This window comes from Jaminaea rosea (genome assembly GCF_003144245.1).
Source record: "Jaminaea rosea strain MCA 5214 unplaced genomic scaffold BDZ90scaffold_14, whole genome shotgun sequence".
Lineage (NCBI taxonomy): Eukaryota > Fungi > Basidiomycota > Exobasidiomycetes > Microstromatales > Jaminaea > Jaminaea rosea.
The window spans coordinates 1-15,769 of record NW_020289988.1 but is presented as its reverse complement, the minus strand read 5'-3'; the positions used below and the strand labels follow the sequence as shown (position 1 = coordinate 15,769).

The window sequence follows — 15,769 nt, the reverse complement described above, 5'->3', positions numbered from 1 at the left end:
CTCAAGCGTGAGCGTGCACCAAATGTGGGCCTCTTCGATTTCGCGCTCTTTCTGCTCAGACGCGGAAGGACCAGAATTCGCCGTGCTTCCCCACGTAGCAATACTGATCTTCGAAAGAGGAGCCCACGGACCATGGTCATTGCGAGCACGCTGACGATGTTGAGTGACGTGAAGCATTGCTGCGCGAGAGAGGAAAGGTTGCGCGGCGTGGTCTCATTCACTTCGCGTTTGTGATAAACAGGCGCTTTGAGGCGCAAACTAACCAGCCGTGGTGACTGTCGTGCCACCCGCGAAGATGGAGCGTGAGCAAGAGGAAGATGGAGCAATTCACGAAAGATGCGTCAAACCCGAGGGACCCACCGAGCTACTTAACGTCGCCTCCTTGAATGCGGGCCTGCTGTCAAGCGGGTCGGGCCGTACGGTGCGCCGCCGCCGTGAATGGTACGGGCTCAGGCCAGATGCGGCGGGGAATGAGCCGCACATTGCCGAGTGAATGCCGTCGTTGGGCGGAGCAAGGTTGCGGGCCGCTCACGGCGGCAAAACGGCCTGCGATCGCCACTTGAGTGCGATGAGGGCATGACTGATGACTAGAACGGGCTGTGGCGATGAGGCACTGCGAAGGCTGGCGCTCGACAAGTACGGCCGGGATTGGGAGATCGCCATGACTCCGCGGGACCACAGCCCAGCTTGATGGCGCAGGCTGAGCCTGAAGACGACCGTTGCTCAAAGCAAGCAATCGAGCACCGGCTGCGGCGGCCACGTGTTTTACCGTGACAACCCTCTTCTTATCCTTCCACGATGGGACGGGGTAATCTTGAACCGCGCTCGAAGCCCTTTGCTTCCAGAGCTACCGCTACGTTGCCCGTGACCCTTCTACACACGACAGGCGGTGCGCTCATCGAGACACGCTGTTCTTTCCTCCTCACTCCACCACACGACGCCATGCCCATCAACTTCAAGCTTCTTACCGCTGTTCTCGTCGGCCTTGCTCACCTGGGTATCAAGACGGTCCTTGGTCAGGGCGCCGCCCCTAATGGGACGTACCTAGGCGAGTGATACCTCCGCTCATCAGCCTAAGCTCTGCAGCCCGTGTGACTCTTCTTTGCTGCCTATCCACAGGCTATTGCTGGCCCAGCGAACTCAAGTGTAGCGGCGTCAAGACGCGCACCGTCACTGGCAAATTACCAGGCGCCAACGCCATTGGCGATTGCCAGAGCTTCGCATCCGCCCATCCAGTCGTCGATGGCTGTATCAACTCGGACTGCACAGGCGGATGCGACGCCATGAACGTGAAGCCACACGCCTGCATCGAGGATACGAGGGCTTACAGTGAGTCGTTCAAAAGGGGGAGGAGGAGTGCTGCTCGTCTAGACCTTTTGCTGATTTGCGCGCCGGCGCACAGAGTGCCTCGTATTCGTGAGCGCCTTGTCTGGCGCGAGCTGCTCGAGAGCTTCACTAATTATCTGCTCTCTTCAACTCAGGCTCCCGACCCGAAGCCACCCTCGTCCATCAGCGACCGCGCCGCAGTCCGTGGCGCCAAGGAGCCTGCTGGCACGTCCAAGCTGCAGTAATCAGCGGCGGCCTTGTCACGACTCTCTCATTCTTTGATCCCCACCTTTGAGATCAATGATCATGTGTCCCATCATTGTGCGGCAGGAGCGATCTTGCTTGGCATCGAGAGTGACGCCTGAGAGTACGCGCGCGTGTCATGAGCAAATGCCCCACCCGCCGCGGCCGTGTCATCCGCATGTCTGCGCAGTGCTGTTGAGCACATCCACCTTGAGGATTTAGTTGCTGTGAGGCCTTCGCATCGTCAGAGAAGTCAAGAGACCCCACGGGCGCTCGCAGACACTGCTTGCGACGAAGCTGTGCGTGCGGATGGATCATCCACGCGCGTGCAGGGCTCGGCTGAAAGACGACATCGTCGAATTGAAGTGAGGATGTATTTCGAACGAGTAGAGGATTGTCACAGACAGGGCTCTACAGTATGTGCTCGAGAGAGAAGCGGCTTGTGTCTGGTCTGCTCTGGCGAAGTCTGACAACGACGATGTGCGAGACTACTCGTCGCGAGCGGCAGTTTTCTCATTGATGATCCCGTCAGCGTCAATTGCGAGAGCGGCTTCTTGCTCGCCACGGACTGTAGCTTTACGCGCGATGGTGGCGTGACGGGCCGAGTTGACTTCGGGAGCGTCTCGAGCTTTGTACACCGTGTGCGTATCACGAGCGGCGTTGATGTCGAGCTTGCCTCGAGCCTTGTTGAGACCGGAAGCGAGAAGCCGAGGCTGAGGAGCACCCTGGCTGGCACGTTCTTTGAACAACTCGACGGCACCACTGCCCATGGCCACGCAGCCGACCGTTTCACCCGTGCTGAAGCTCAAGCATCCTCCCGCAGGAAACCCTCCCCCGCGGCACTTGCCCGTGGCGCTGGAGCAGTTGGAGGACGAGCAGAAAGAGTCGGCTGAATACTTCAACTTGAAGCCAACGCAATTAGGGACCTGGTTCTTGCCCTGAGCCACACCTTGAACCGAGGAGCCTTCGTCCTTGCACATGCTGTTGGAGCAGCAGTGGCCGATTTCTACGTTTCTCGTTGCGAGGATATGATCAGCCACCGGCATGACGATGGTGTCGCGGGGCTGCTGAGGCTCGGCCTCGTCGGGGAAGGGTGTGGCTCGGGCTGCCTCGAGCGCTGCGCCTCCTTCGAGAGCGACGTTGTGTCCGGCGCGAGGGGCAATGTTGACACCAAAGACGGTGAGGGTGGCGGCGAGAGCCATGGCGGTGTGCGTCCAGGTAAGAAGCATGACCATACTGCGCTGGGGTGATGTAGTCGATGTAGTGGTAGATGCTTGGTTGCGAGGGCAGTTAGGAGGTGTTGGAGAAGATGGCGAGACGAGTGAGGGCTGCCTATATCAGCTGTTGCCCCTTGCCCACGATGAGAGGGACTGCCATTCCTGTACGATCGGCGAGGTCCGCGCCCTGGCGCCCACACGGTATGGTCCAGATCGGCGCGTGACCCTCTACGATGGCATCATGTCTGAAACAGGCTATGTCGAGCACGGCCGTGAAGTGAGCGCTTTGATCATGCCGTCGGAGCTCCTCGTGTGGGCCGTCTTCGCCTCGCTCATCCGCCTCGCTCGGTCGGGAGGTCGGAGGCGGCAACATTGGACGACGATCCTCAGGACCAAATCCTCGCGGATCGAGGGCACAGCTTGGTCTTGCCGGCTTTGACATCGCAGCCACGCATGGTCATGGCCGTGCGGTGCCCACTACAGTGTTCTCTGCCATCGCCTCCGATTTACCCCGCCATGTCTCGCCCTTTGAGGCGCTAGCCACCCGCTGATTCTGCCGGTAAGCGTGCTCTGCAGCCAATGGCGGCGGCATTGTCATGATGATGCGGGCGCTGCGTTGTGCGATTCGAAAGCGCTGTAGCCCTACGCGTCGCCGGGTTGTCTTTAGACCGTCGCAAATGGAAGCTGATTGCCTGTATTTTCCCACTCCCAATTCTGCCCAAGATCTCCACCTCTTTCCAGCTCTTATCATGCTCAAAGCCTTGAAACCCCTCGTCGTGCCTCACGTCGTCGTACTCCTCGTTGGCCTCGTCTTTCTGATCACTGCGGTCACTACGCACGAGGCGAAAGAAGCGGGAGAGATCCACTACCTAGGCGAGTGTCGCTCCTTTCCGTCCCAGCATCCTCTATCTACCCGATTAACCTCTCTCCTCTTCTCCTCGCCCTGCAGGCTATTGCTGGACCAAGGAGCTGAAATGCAGCGGAGAGCAGACTCGCACCCTCTACGGTAGTACGCTGCCTGGGGCCAATGAGATCGGATACTGCGAGAGTGTCGCGCCTGGGCACCCAGTGACCAAAGCCTGCGTCAAACCGGATTGCTCCGCCGACTGCGACACGATGAAAGTTCAGGCGCATGCCTGTATTGACAATACAAGGGCTTATCGTGAGTACGCGCGAAGGGAGAGCTAGTTGGATGGTCTGTGTCGTAGGAGAGTTGACGGCTTGCCTTGCTGGCAATCACACGCGCCCAGGTTGCCTTATTTTCGTGAGTGCGGCGTCCTCTACTGACTTGTTTGACTGCCAGCTGATAGTCCTCTACCTGGACAGGAGGACGATGGGCCTCCGGCTAAGCGACTCGACGGCAAAGACTCCGCTATTGATGACGAGGGGTAAGAGAACGGCCACGCCCGCGCCATACCCGTCGTCGTGGGGCTTGCTGTTGGGACATCTTGTGTTGGCCTGGGACTGATCTTTCGTTCTCTTCAACGAGAGAATGCGGAATGCGGAATGCCAACTCTGATCCGCCTCTGCCCCATCAAGCCGCTTGTGGTGTCCCTCGTCTGCGACTGAGGAATGTAACTGCAGTCAATGATGACAAGCGGCCTTCCCTGCGATGCGATTGAGCTCGACGGTGCTGCAGTGCGGTCTGCACCGTCTCGGTTCCAATCATCGACGAATGCGCCCGACATATCCCGCCGCCTTCGTGAGCTAGAGGAAAGGATGACGCCAGTCAGGAAGGGGCTCTCGGCTACGCAGCTCCAAGGGCGCAGCGATGATGACTCTGACTTCCCAGCAACTTTTGTGTGCCCTATCACAGCGCCGGACCATCCTTTTTACTGATGCCCTGACGTTGATCTGCGGCAGTCGGATGATGATGGCGGCGTGTCTTGAAGCTGAGTGCAGTGCAAATACGTGGGCCAACTGCTGACCGTAGGCGCTGTCATTGACCCTGCAAAGCGTCGAGATCCGCGCGTCTTGCATCAGCAATGAGGCGATAACGAGGAGGTCCGAGGTCCGTGACCTGCCCGATGCCCTGCGGCAAAGTGACGCCGTCGATTGCTGTGCGCCTTGGAATAATAAAAGGCGCTATCCTCAACACCAATTGCTTTGTCCTCCTCACCATCATCTTGTCCTCCCCAGCATGCTCTCCCTCTTACCGGTCACCACGGCGATTGTAGTCGTTCTCGCCCACCTGTCGACAATAATCTTCGCCGCAAACGGCCCGACTGGTATCTACTACCTAGGCGAGTGCAACGATCCGCCTCAGTGTTTCTGCCTTGGTTGACCTCCCCACGCGCTCAGCCAGGCTACTGCTTCACCGTTGACGATCTCTGCGGTGGAGTCAAATACACGACCATCTACGGCAACAACTACCCTGGCGTCAACAAAGTTGGTCCATGCCAAAGTGTCGTGCCCAGCCATAAGGTCTCCCAAGGCTGTTCCGCCGAGGACTGCTCTTCGGGCTGCACCAACCTCAATGTGCCCAGCAGAAACTGTGTCGAGCATGCGGGTAAATACAGTGCGTCGGCGCGCAAGGACGGCTCACGTTGCTTGTCTAACCGCTGCTGCGTCGTGCACAGAGTGCTTGAGGTTTGTGAGTGAAGCGAAAGAGCGAGTTTCGGCTGAGCCCCGGGACGTTGCTGATCCGCTTGCGGTATCCCTCTTTAGGCAAACGATGGTCTGCCTCCCCTTCGACTGAGAGACGCCGTCAAGGGGGAGCTCGAGTGAAGAGAACCTTTCTCGGCGCCGAATGGCCTACGAAGCTGCCGTGTAGCCCTCTCAGCTGCCGTCCAACTCCTATCGTCACTTCTACTCCTCGACTCTATTTGGCGCGCTTCGCCGGCCGTTTTGGCGGTTGCTCTGGCTGGTCCACCTTGATACAAAAGTTGTTTGCCGTCTTGCTGACTTTGATCTCCTCTTTTTTCCACTGCGTCCCATCCCAACATGGTCCACCTCTTGCCTTGCTCCCCCCCTTGACTTCCTCTTTGCGCTTCAGCAACCACCTAGTCAATCGCGCCGAGTCATCGTTGACGAGGACATCCCACCCACATGACTCGAGGATAGCCTGCAGCCGCCCGTGGTCCAGGTAGCGAGAGTTTGCCACGCATGCGAGCGGTAATACGAGGTAAAGCATGCCCTCTGGCTTGAGATATCCATGCGCCCTGACCAATGCCTCGCCTCGCTTGGCCAAGTCGCCGACGAAGTTGAGGACGAGGGAGAGGCAGACGATGTCGTATTTTTCCTCGCTCTGCGCGGGTAGTGGAAAGTCAAAGAAGTCGTTCTGAATGACATGCGATGCACGTGGGTTGATGTCGATGTATGTAGGGTTGATGAAGGAGTACGACGAATAGGATGTACCGGTGAGAGCGCCTACGTCTAAGAGGCGGAGCTGCGGGCGTGAGGGCGAGAGATGAGCATCAATCAGGGAGGCTCGGAGGTGTTCCACTCACACTCACCGTCTCTTTGCCCCTCAGCTTGATGACCTGCTGGACCAGCCATTTTCCGCTCTCTCCACCACGATGACTTGCACTCCCCGCCAGGCTGTCATCCTGATATGCGTCCAACCCGCCAAGCTCAGCCTGCTCGCGCTCAATCTCTGCCAGACGCAGCTCTGCGCTTTGTCCCTGATCGCTGCCTTTGCCAGAGATGAGTCTGGCCTTCTCTTTCTCAAGGCAATGGAAGTGGGCGATGCGAATCGAATGTTCCGATGGGCCGCGAGCTGCTTTCTTCTTTGCCGCCTTTACTACCTCAGCTGCAGCGGCTAGAGCGGCTTTGCTCTGATGCTTTTTGCCGCCTCTCTTGCCTCTCGGGCGGATGAGCTTGCCCTTCTTCTTTGCGAGTTGCTCGACGGCGGGCTCGCTCGTCGTGCTCGTCATTGCGTGTCAACGTCGTCGAGTTGTAAGAAATATTTGCGCGAACCCCTAGCTGCAGGTCCAGGTACAGAACCAGTTCCAGTTCCAGGTCCCAGTCCGACTTGAGGGGCGCAGGACGAGGCTCGACTCCACTTCCGTGCCTGTTGGATTCAGGCCCGCCGCCATGCGCTCGCTCCTCGTCCGACTCAGCCAACAGTCTCGTCTCCGCACCATTCGATCCGTCATTGCACCCTTGACAGCGACAGCGACGATGGCGCTGCCTTCATCATCCTCATCATCATCATCATCATCTCATCCATCTACTAGCAATGCCACCATCTCCTCCTCCCACATGCCGCCACGCCAACGCTACCTCAAACAGCGCAAGGTCGGCGAAGGAACCTACGCCTCCGTCTTCCTCGCTCGTGACCTTGAAACCAATACACGAGTCGCAATCAAGAAGATCAAGATCTCAGCCGCATCTGCAGGTGGAGCTGACGGCTTAGACCCAACAGCGCTCCGTGAAGTGGGCTTCTTGAGAGAGATGAAGTGCGAGAATGTCATCGCTTTGCTGGATGTCTTTGCAAGTGGTGGTGGTGGGGCAGGAGGGCAGAGTTTGAATCTCGTCTTGGAGTTCTTGGATACTAACATGGAGGCGCTCATCAGGGATAGAGGCCTCGTCTTTACCCCGGCAGATGTCAAGAGCTGGTTGGGCATGCTGCTCAAGGGGCTCGACTATTGTCATGCGATGGGATGCCTGCATAGGGTGAGCACTACAATCAAGACGATGGGGTAGCGCATATACTCATCCCCCCCCCCCTTCTCCTCCCTCACTTGCGCAGGACTTGAAACCAAACAACTTACTCATTTCACCCACCGGTCATCTCAAGTTAGCAGACTTCGGTCTCGCCCGCGAACTCGCCCCACCTTCGACCCGCATGACAAACCAAGTCATTACCCTCTGGTATCGCCCTCCAGAACTCCTCCTCGGCGCGCGCCACTACAGCTCAACTGTAGACGTCTGGTCAGCGGGCGCCATCTTCGCCGAAATGATGTTGCGTACCCCGTACATGCCGGGGGAGGGGAGTGATGCGGCTCAGCTAGCAGTCATCTTCCAGGCCAGAGGAACGCCAACCACGCAAGAGTGGGCGCATTGGAAAGAGCTACCTTTGGCATCATCCATGGCCCCAGCTCAGCAACACCCTCGCCCTCCTACGGCTAGCTTGTTCTCCGGCGCAGGGAGAGGAGCATCACAGCTGCTAGACGCTATGCTGGCTTATGACCCGGCTAAGCGTCCCAGCGCTCAGGATTCACTACGTCATCCCTACTTCAGCCAGCATGCTCCATCGCCAACTCGACCAGAGGACTTGCCACGACACAAGGAAAAGGAGGGAGAGATTGCGCAGGGTTTGTTGGAAGAGAGTGGAGAGAGGGACGAAAAGAGGCGCGCTGGTGGGGGTGAGGCGGTCATAGCCGTCAAGAAGCAGGCGCAAGCGGAAACAGCGCCGGGCAACCATGCTAACGGCAATGCTAAAGCAACGACCAACGGCAAACGCATCGTAGCCACGAGGGAGATGATCGAGGAGAGGAAGAGGATGGCCAGAAAGATGGCTTTTGGATGAACGGCGGTGAGCAGGCTGTCCTCCGAATCAACTGTATTTGTACCGGCCCACAGCAGGATGATTACACGACTGAAAGCATGGCTCTTGCGCTCCTCCCTTCGACTGTGATCGTCGGTCCCTCGCATTCCCTCCCACCCCTTCGCTCTCTTAGTCAAACCTCACCCTGTTCGGCGTACCAGGCGTGCTTGCCCCACCTGCACGCGGAGTACCAGGTCGACTACCACTTCCCTCGCCTCCCCGTTCACCCATGGCAGCTCTGACAGCCTCCGGCCACCCCTCTCTGGCCTCGCGCTGAGCCTCTGCTCGCTCACGAGCAAGCTCCTCGTTCCACCCTGCAGCAGACCATTTAAAGTGAGTCGCCGAAGAGGACGGAGCCGGCTGCTGAGAGTCGGTCGAAGCGGCAGAGGCGGGCACTTCGCTCGCTCGACCTGCGTTACGGAGATGGGCTGGCACGGGAGGGGCAGGATCGCCGCTGCTCGTCGTAGGCAGCTCGAGCGCGGAAGGGACGGGGCGATGCCCACGAGGTCCAGCGTCTGCGCTTGGAGAAGAGCCTGTGGACTCGCTCGTACCGGCCTCGACGTTCTCGGCACTACTGGCACTTGCCCCTTGCTCTTCAGCCTTGCGCGCCTCCTCGATTGAATGACGACGTCGTGGATCACTGGGCCCACTGATCGTGGGCCTCTTTTCGCCATCAGCCCCCTCGCCTTCGCCATCCTGGTCGCCATGCCGAAGGTGGTCCGCCTCCCTCCGCCAGAAGCTGTCCGGACGCCAGAAGAGGACGACGCTCTGCGTTCGCTTACCGACGGAGTAGAGCGGGTTCCACTTGGGTCGGCCTGAGCTTGCGCTTTGCTGTGCCCCACTGTCCTGTTCTTGCTCCTTTGCAGCAGCGGCCGCTGTTGACGAGACGTCGAGCGTATTACTCCTCGACCCCGGGCGCGAGGTGAAGGTGATGGAACGACTGCGCGTGAGAGTTGCCGTCTTCTTTACCACGTGTGGGCCGAGCTTGGAGATGGGAATGGTGACGCCGTGCGTGAGGACTGAGCTGAAGACGGTGAAGAGCACGACGGGCGTGTAGAGGGAACGAAGGCGTTCTCGCGATCCGTCGTCGGGGATGGAGCGTAGCGCGACCTCGATATAGAATACAGCGCCTACGCCGATAGGGCCGAACCAACCCGCAAAGGCAGATTCGCCGAAAGTGGTCAAGGCAGGGATGACCTTGGTGGAAGCGATGACCCAAGGTGGGCGGCGGAGTAGGAGGACGAAGATGCCTAGCAGGACGATGCGCCAGGTGGGAATGCCGCCGAGCGTGGGTCCTTCGAGATCGGCAACGGCGTGATAGTAGTTCCAAGGGATGATGGTGCCGATGTAGATGAAGACCGCCGCGTTGAGCAGCATATCGAGAATATCCTGTACGTCGCTCTCTTCGCTGCGGATGCGATAGTAGTCGTCCCACGTGAAACTGTTTCCCGCCACGAAGCAGGCGAGAATGTCGTCCGACCCGAAGAGTCCCGTCGTGCCCAGTGTGAAGAGAGCGAGACCCAACCCAAAGGCAAAGAAGTTGTCTTTGTCGATGTACTGTCTACCCTCTGCCCACTTAAGCGTCTTGCGGGCAATGAATCCGACGACGAATCCATAGACGCAGCTGAGGATGATCTGGTAGATGACGACGGCGTAGACCCAGCGTCCCACCTCTGTGCCAACGCTATCGCCGCGATCAATGGAGGCGCGGTCGATGAGGTAGACGGCGATGTACAGAAAGGGGAAGCCGAGGCCGTCATTGGCGCCAGACTCTGCGAGGATGATGTTGCGCACATTGGCGGGAACATGCTTCTCTGCGTAGCGTCCCTTTGTGATCGAGTTTGCCAAGACCGGGTCAGTTGGCGTGACGGCGGCGGCGATGCAGAGTGACTCGAGGAAAGTGAGTGACCATTCACCAGGCGTGCGAATCAGTCCCCAGATAAGAAGGGCGGTGACAAACCAGGCCGTCGTCATGATTCCAAAGAGGAGGACGAGGAGGGATACAATCTCCCTGCGTAGGTACGCCTTGGGTAGAGCGATTCCAGTGAAAAGCACTTGGACTCCTACGACTAGACGTGTGAACTGGTACGTCGTCTCGTGGTAGATTTCTGGATCCTCTGACCATGATAAAGGATCGACCCATCCTAACACGTAGGGGCCGACTATGATCCCCAGCGTGATGGCAATGAGTGGCTCGGAGAGGTAGAGCCGCTCTTTGGCTATGTAGGAGACTTGGCCATAGACGACGATGAAGAAGCCTAAGACGGCAAAGGCCTTGGAGACGTCCTCGATCTGAGGAGCGACGATGGTTGAGGCGGGCGGCATCTTTGTATGCGCGCGTGGTTAAGCACGTGTTATTCCGTCAAGGGGGAAGCAGGTGATGATGCGGCGAGAGCAGCGATGCGGTTGAGCATGGGTGCAGGCAGCGAGAAAGGAATGGTGATGGAGGGTGCGCAACCGTGGATGCGGCTGCGGCTGCTATTCGCGGTGGAGGAGGATGTCGTGGTGATGAGCAAAGATACGAGCCAACGCCTTGCCTTCGACAATTTGCTGTGTCCCGCGCCAAGCAATCTCGACGCCCACGCGGCAGGCACAAGAGCGGCCACCGGCACCGGCACAAGGCACAAGGGTTCAAACCAAAGGTCGCGCCGCGCCGCCAGTTCCGCGCCCACCGTGCGGGGCGGGGCGGAAGCACCACAGAGGTGCGAGGCATTGCCATCCCTTCTTTCTTATCGACACCATCACCATCGGGATAGCTGGATCTATCAGGATGTCACCTCATCACTCGCCGGTCGATTACGCTCGTCGCTGAGGCTACTCAAGATCCAGCAGCGCATTCTCGACTGTCACGCTCACTACAGCCTCCGCGTAGCGCCGATGCCGTTCACAACCCCTCGCCCAGATCTACCCCTTCACGTACACCTGTAGCTAAACGGGCATCATTCCGACGTCGCGCGTAAGTACAGAAGAGCAATGTGATTCAATTCCGAAGCTGGGGAGACGAAGATATGGAAAGAAAAGAGCGATCAGGGCGATTCTTGTCGGGCCTCTTCCGTTGCGAGAACACCGCCACCTCTACGAGCGGGGGATGTTGCTGTTGCCAACGGGAGGGCAGAAGTTGATCTGAAGATCCTGGTTACCGCAGTTGGTGTCAATGTAGGCGCTGGGCACGTCGCTGTCCTCAATCGGCCAAGCATAAGCGTTAGGGCAAGTGTCCATGTAATACTGCGAGTTGACGCCCTTGCCACCGGGACCGTTGTCGCGCGTCTCGTAGGGGCAGCTGTTGGTTCCCTGGCAGTTGTCCGCCGAGGCGCAGCAGGGCGAGTAACAAGAACCGTCTGGTCCAGGGACGGGGCAACCAGGGAGCGAAGTGCAGGCAAAGTAGGGGCACGAAGGAGCGCCGATCTCAACGGGGACGTTCCACCCGTACTCGAGGGAGAGGTCGTAGTTGACGTACGTGTCGGTGAAGGTGGCTTCGACGCGGCCAAAGGGCAGAGCACCCCCGCCTACGTCGCCCGTGGCGCAGCCATTACCGGAGTCGTCGGAGCAGCCCGTGAGGAGGTTGAGGACAAAGCCGGCACCGCCCTGCGTGACGTCCGTCGACGGAGAATTGGCGTTGACGCGGACGATGCGGCCGTTGGCGCCGGGAGACGAGTCGCGCACCCAGACGGGGTAGCTGCACGAGTTCTGCAGAGTAACGCTCGAGGCCAGCGAGGTGGTGGCAAGCGCCGCAAATGCGAAGAGGGAGGAGAAGCTGGGGGACATGTTGGCAAGTGGGTGTGTGTGAGAGCTGGCCGAAGTGGGCGAGGTGGTTGGATGAGACAGAAAGAGTGGGAACGACGCTCGACTCGCCTTCTTATACCCTGCTCTCCACCTTGTCGGCGGCGGTGTTGGCTTGCTGGCAAGTCTGGTTTGCAAGAGCGCCCGCCGAACAGTGCTTGTGCCTGTCCTTGGGCCCAAGTCTGCGAGGCCCCCACGTAGGTTGCTCATCACGCTCCCTCCAACTCACGAGTAGGTCACGTCGAAACTGCGAAGGTGGGATGGTCCCCAACGTGCTCTCCCAGAATGATGCCGATATTGCATCGTAGGTTCGACTCGCATTGAGTTTGATTGCTCCTCGTCTCGATCCAATTTGTTCCTGCCGCCGGCGAGTGAGGCAAAGAAGCGCATCATGAATTGGGTTTTGCGGGGTGCATGCAGAAGCTCCGAGGTGCGTGCAAGAATGGGGGTGGAGGTCCACGTCGATGTCAGTAGTATGACAACGCCTGCGTAGCCAGAGGGCACGTCGAGAAGTTTGACCTGGCGCGAGGCCTCGCATGTCAATGAATGCACCTTTCGTTGCGGTCATCGCGAGCTTCACGCGACTTCAGTATGTTGCATCGGCATCAACGCCGTACCGTGGGCAGCGCCACGCCCTGGAACCCTGCTCGCCTCGCTTGGCCTTTGCTCCGCTGCACCTCGCCGCCGGTCGCGCCCTGAGTGACGCCAGCCAAGCGAGGGCGACCGTCCGAGCTCGTCAGGAAGATCGGGGATTGGAGACGACGTCTTCGCGACTGCCCTCGACTCGACAGACATCAGCTGCGAGTCGGATCGACGTGGAGTAAGGGCAAGCACCAAGCCTATGCGACTTCTGAAGGACCTGCTGGACCTCTTTGGCCACTTTGCGCACGGCCACGCAATACCATCGGACCAGCCCGAACATTTAGAGGCCGGACCAGTACGAAAGTTTCGAGGCGTTCTCGTTGTCGGCAAAAACAGTACAGCATTGCTCGCTCACAAGTCCAGATTTTGGATCAGACCTGGCTAGCTTGGCAGGTGGACCTGTTTCGTAGTCACTGCTTGAACCAGCGTCGATAACACGACGCCACACTGTGCTGGCAAGTAAGGGAAATTCTGTAGCGCCGTCGACTCGGCAGCACGGCTTCATTGCCGTACAACATTGTTGGGCATCATCGGGCGGCTCGCGGCCGATAACGCCTCGAACGAAGACTGGCACCTCATGACCTCTTCCATCCCGCCAACGTACGGGTCCACCTGGCTGCCACAGCCTTGGGTCCCTCCCGCTGCCCGCCGCGACCGTGACCCGAGGGTGAGGACGTGGAACTGCCGCCGCCTCCCTCAGCCCCAGCCTCCGTCGCTGCAACCCCATCGCCGCACCTCTCTCCTCCAGGGTCCCTTCGACCTCCTCGCTCTCCAGGAACACCACGCCACCCGGGACGCCCTTCACGCTGTTCTAGTTGGGGCTGCCGACGACCCTTGCACTCTGGTCGCCGAACATGTGGCCCTCCTCCTCCGTCCAGGCCTCGGCCGCTTGCACCAGATCGGCGTGCACGAAGACGGGCGCATCCTGATCGCCCAGCTCTATGGTGCCCCTGGTTCCGCCCTACCGCTTCTTCCTATCACTGTCGCCATCGTCTACGCCCCGGTTGCCACGTCCAGGCGGCGGGCCTTCTCCCACCGCAGTGGGATCTTGCTGCGAGCCTGCCACCTTGTCCTCGGGGACTTCCAAGACTGTCCGGATAGGAATATTGATTGCCAGGACCGACGCCCACAGGCCCGGGCACGCCGCGCCGACACCGCCTGGGATGCCTTGGCGCCCTTCCTCGCCGGCTTTACCGATGCGGTCCGCAGCCTCGCCGCTTCCTCGCCCGGCCCCTGGACCCGCCCGCACATCTGGGACGGCGATCTAGTGAGCCGCAGCCGCATAGACCACATCTTTGCCGCCAGCAGCACCTTCACGCCGACTCATTTTCTCATCACCCCCTCCAACGAGAGCGACCACTACGCTGTTGATGCCCACCTGCAGCTGATAGCCCCCACCCGCCGGCACACGGCGCGCTCGGTGCGCGGACGGAACTCTCGACGCTACCACGGCCCTGCCCTGCGCCCGACAGCACCGTGGCGCCTGAACGAGCAGCTGCTAGATGACGACGATTATGTTGCATCCTGTCAGTCTCACTGGGACGCCTGGCTGGCCCGCCGCCCCTCCTTCCCGTCGACGTCCAAGTGGTGGAACTGGTGCAAGGAGCGCATCGCCCTCCACGCGCAGCGACACTCGAGGAGACTGGCTGCCGACCGCCGGCAGCAGGGCGACGAGGAGGCAGACCGACTGCGACGCAACGGCGGCATCCCGATCAGAGCGCGACTAGCAGACGTGTTAGGCCCATCGGCGGTGCCTCGCCTGGCCCACGCCCGAGCGGCCACGGCGGTCACCACAATTCCGAATCTGCGTGACGCTTCCGGCCGCCTTTGCAAGACCAGGGAAGTCCCAGAGGTAGTTGCGGCGCACTTCCAGCAGATGACGGAAGCAGGGGAGTCGTGCCCAGCCAGCCGCCGCCAGCTACTCGATCCTCTCCCGCCAGCGTTGACGCCCACCCTGCCGACACCCACGCTCACGCCGACCTTGGCCGAGCTGACACAGGCCTGCCGTAAGGGGGCGGCTGCTCAGTCCGTGCCGGGCGCCGACGGCCTTACCTACAAGTTTTACCTCCGCTTCCCTCAAGCCTTACAAGTTGTCGAAGAGATTGTACGCATCGCCGCCGCAGACCCAGCACACCCTCTCCCGAGCAGTTGGCGGGAGTCGGTGGTCCGGCTGATCCCGAAGCAAGGATCCCTGCACACGATTGACAATTGGAGGCCAATCTCGCTACTGAATGTGGACTACAAGATCTACACAAGGGCCCTTACGGCGAAGCTACAACCGCTTGCATCTGTCTTCGTCAGCCAGGCGCAAACTGGCTTCGTCAGAGGGCAGCAACTCGCCGACAATGGCCTCACCTTACGCGCGGTCCTGGAGGTGGCGGCGAAAGGCTCGACACTGCAGACGCTGGGTCAGAGCAAGGCGTACGACCGAGTGGACTGGGGATGGATGGAGGAGCTACTCCATCGGGCCGCGCCGACCTTTGCAACGATCATTGGCGCCCTCTACGGTGACTGTGGCAGGAAAGCAGACCTTACCTCCCGCTACCTCGTCAACCGCACCACCACCAGACCAATTCCGATGCGGCGAACCCTAAGGCAGGGGGACCCCCTAAGCACCCTGCCCCACGTCTTCTCGCTCCAACCCTTACTCTGGCTACTCGCTGCCACTAGCCTGGCTAGTCTCGATAGCCGCTGAGGGCTAGTGATGCAGCAAATCAAATAGTAAGCCTTGGTCTGGGCCGCCCAGCTGCCCTTCCGCCCCGCCAGCCGCACTCTGCCAATTTGCTGGGCACACTTTTAACCACTTCCGTCCGCCCCGATTTGAGCCTAACCTCCACATGACGCACTAGCTGAGGCGGCCAAACTACAAACCCCAAACCACAAACTAACCCTGTCGGGGCCAGACACAACTGCACTGGCGCTAACCCTGCCAGAAGGCACCTTTAAGAGGGAACACCTCTTAATGGAAAACAAGTCGAAAACAAGTCACGATTAGTCGGGGCTTCAAGTAGGCTGCTTACCCAAACTACAATCGAACTAACTGCCATGTCTTTGATGCTTGTCCTCGACG

At 59.7% G+C, this 15,769-nt stretch overlaps 8 protein-coding genes across 8 annotated transcripts; 4 read left to right on the top strand and 4 right to left on the bottom strand.

The window, feature by feature from the left end:
• Nucleotides 1–942: 942 nt before the first annotated feature.
• On the top strand, nucleotides 943–1,571 carry BDZ90DRAFT_228233 (hypothetical protein; the record flags this gene model as incomplete). Its single annotated transcript, XM_025504800.1, has 4 exons — nucleotides 943–1,015; nucleotides 1,120–1,329; nucleotides 1,403–1,416; nucleotides 1,482–1,571. 4 exons carry the CDS (start codon nucleotides 943–945, stop codon nucleotides 1,569–1,571), a joined length of 387 nt encoding a protein of 128 aa, XP_025360073.1.
• A 353-nt stretch (nucleotides 1,572–1,924) lies between these two features.
• BDZ90DRAFT_66242 (hypothetical protein) lies at nucleotides 1,925–3,093 on the bottom strand. The gene has a single exon (XM_025509759.1). The coding sequence runs from the start codon at nucleotides 2,802–2,804 to the stop codon at nucleotides 2,058–2,060; it is 747 nt and encodes a 248-aa protein (XP_025360072.1). The 5' UTR covers nucleotides 2,805–3,093; the 3' UTR covers nucleotides 1,925–2,057.
• Nucleotides 3,094–3,535: 442 nt separating this feature from the next.
• Nucleotides 3,536–4,178, top strand: BDZ90DRAFT_262110 (hypothetical protein; the record flags this gene model as incomplete). The annotated part of the gene is made up of 4 exons (XM_025508446.1): nucleotides 3,536–3,665; nucleotides 3,736–3,948; nucleotides 4,037–4,050; nucleotides 4,113–4,178. The coding sequence occupies 4 exons, from the start codon at nucleotides 3,536–3,538 to the stop codon at nucleotides 4,176–4,178; spliced, it is 423 nt and encodes a 140-aa protein (XP_025360071.1).
• A 748-nt stretch (nucleotides 4,179–4,926) lies between these two features.
• BDZ90DRAFT_262109 (hypothetical protein) lies at nucleotides 4,927–5,513 on the top strand (the record flags this gene model as incomplete). The annotated part of the gene is made up of 4 exons (XM_025508445.1): nucleotides 4,927–5,014; nucleotides 5,092–5,304; nucleotides 5,366–5,379; nucleotides 5,454–5,513. The coding sequence occupies 4 exons, from the start codon at nucleotides 4,927–4,929 to the stop codon at nucleotides 5,511–5,513; spliced, it is 375 nt and encodes a 124-aa protein (XP_025360070.1).
• Nucleotides 5,514–5,607: 94 nt separating this feature from the next.
• Nucleotides 5,608–6,661, bottom strand: BDZ90DRAFT_223231 (hypothetical protein; the record flags this gene model as incomplete). The annotated part of the gene is made up of 2 exons (XM_025504568.1): nucleotides 5,608–6,174; nucleotides 6,236–6,661. 2 exons carry the CDS (start codon nucleotides 6,659–6,661, stop codon nucleotides 5,608–5,610), a joined length of 993 nt encoding a protein of 330 aa, XP_025360069.1.
• A 183-nt stretch (nucleotides 6,662–6,844) lies between these two features.
• BDZ90DRAFT_275741 (Pkinase-domain-containing protein) lies at nucleotides 6,845–8,370 on the top strand. Its single transcript, XM_025508899.1, has 2 exons — nucleotides 6,845–7,403; nucleotides 7,480–8,370. The coding sequence occupies exons 1-2, from the start codon at nucleotides 6,909–6,911 to the stop codon at nucleotides 8,257–8,259; spliced, it is 1,275 nt and encodes a 424-aa protein (XP_025360068.1). The 5' UTR covers nucleotides 6,845–6,908; the 3' UTR covers nucleotides 8,260–8,370.
• Nucleotides 8,041–10,785, bottom strand: BDZ90DRAFT_233914 (hypothetical protein). The gene has a single exon (XM_025506818.1). The coding sequence runs from the start codon at nucleotides 10,600–10,602 to the stop codon at nucleotides 8,407–8,409; it is 2,196 nt and encodes a 731-aa protein (XP_025360067.1). The 5' UTR covers nucleotides 10,603–10,785; the 3' UTR covers nucleotides 8,041–8,406.
• A 462-nt stretch (nucleotides 10,786–11,247) lies between these two features.
• Nucleotides 11,248–12,287, bottom strand: BDZ90DRAFT_233913 (Osmotin, thaumatin-like protein). The gene has a single exon (XM_025506817.1). The coding sequence runs from the start codon at nucleotides 12,040–12,042 to the stop codon at nucleotides 11,353–11,355; it is 690 nt and encodes a 229-aa protein (XP_025360066.1). The 5' UTR covers nucleotides 12,043–12,287; the 3' UTR covers nucleotides 11,248–11,352.
• Between the last annotated feature and the right edge of the window lie 3,482 nt (nucleotides 12,288–15,769).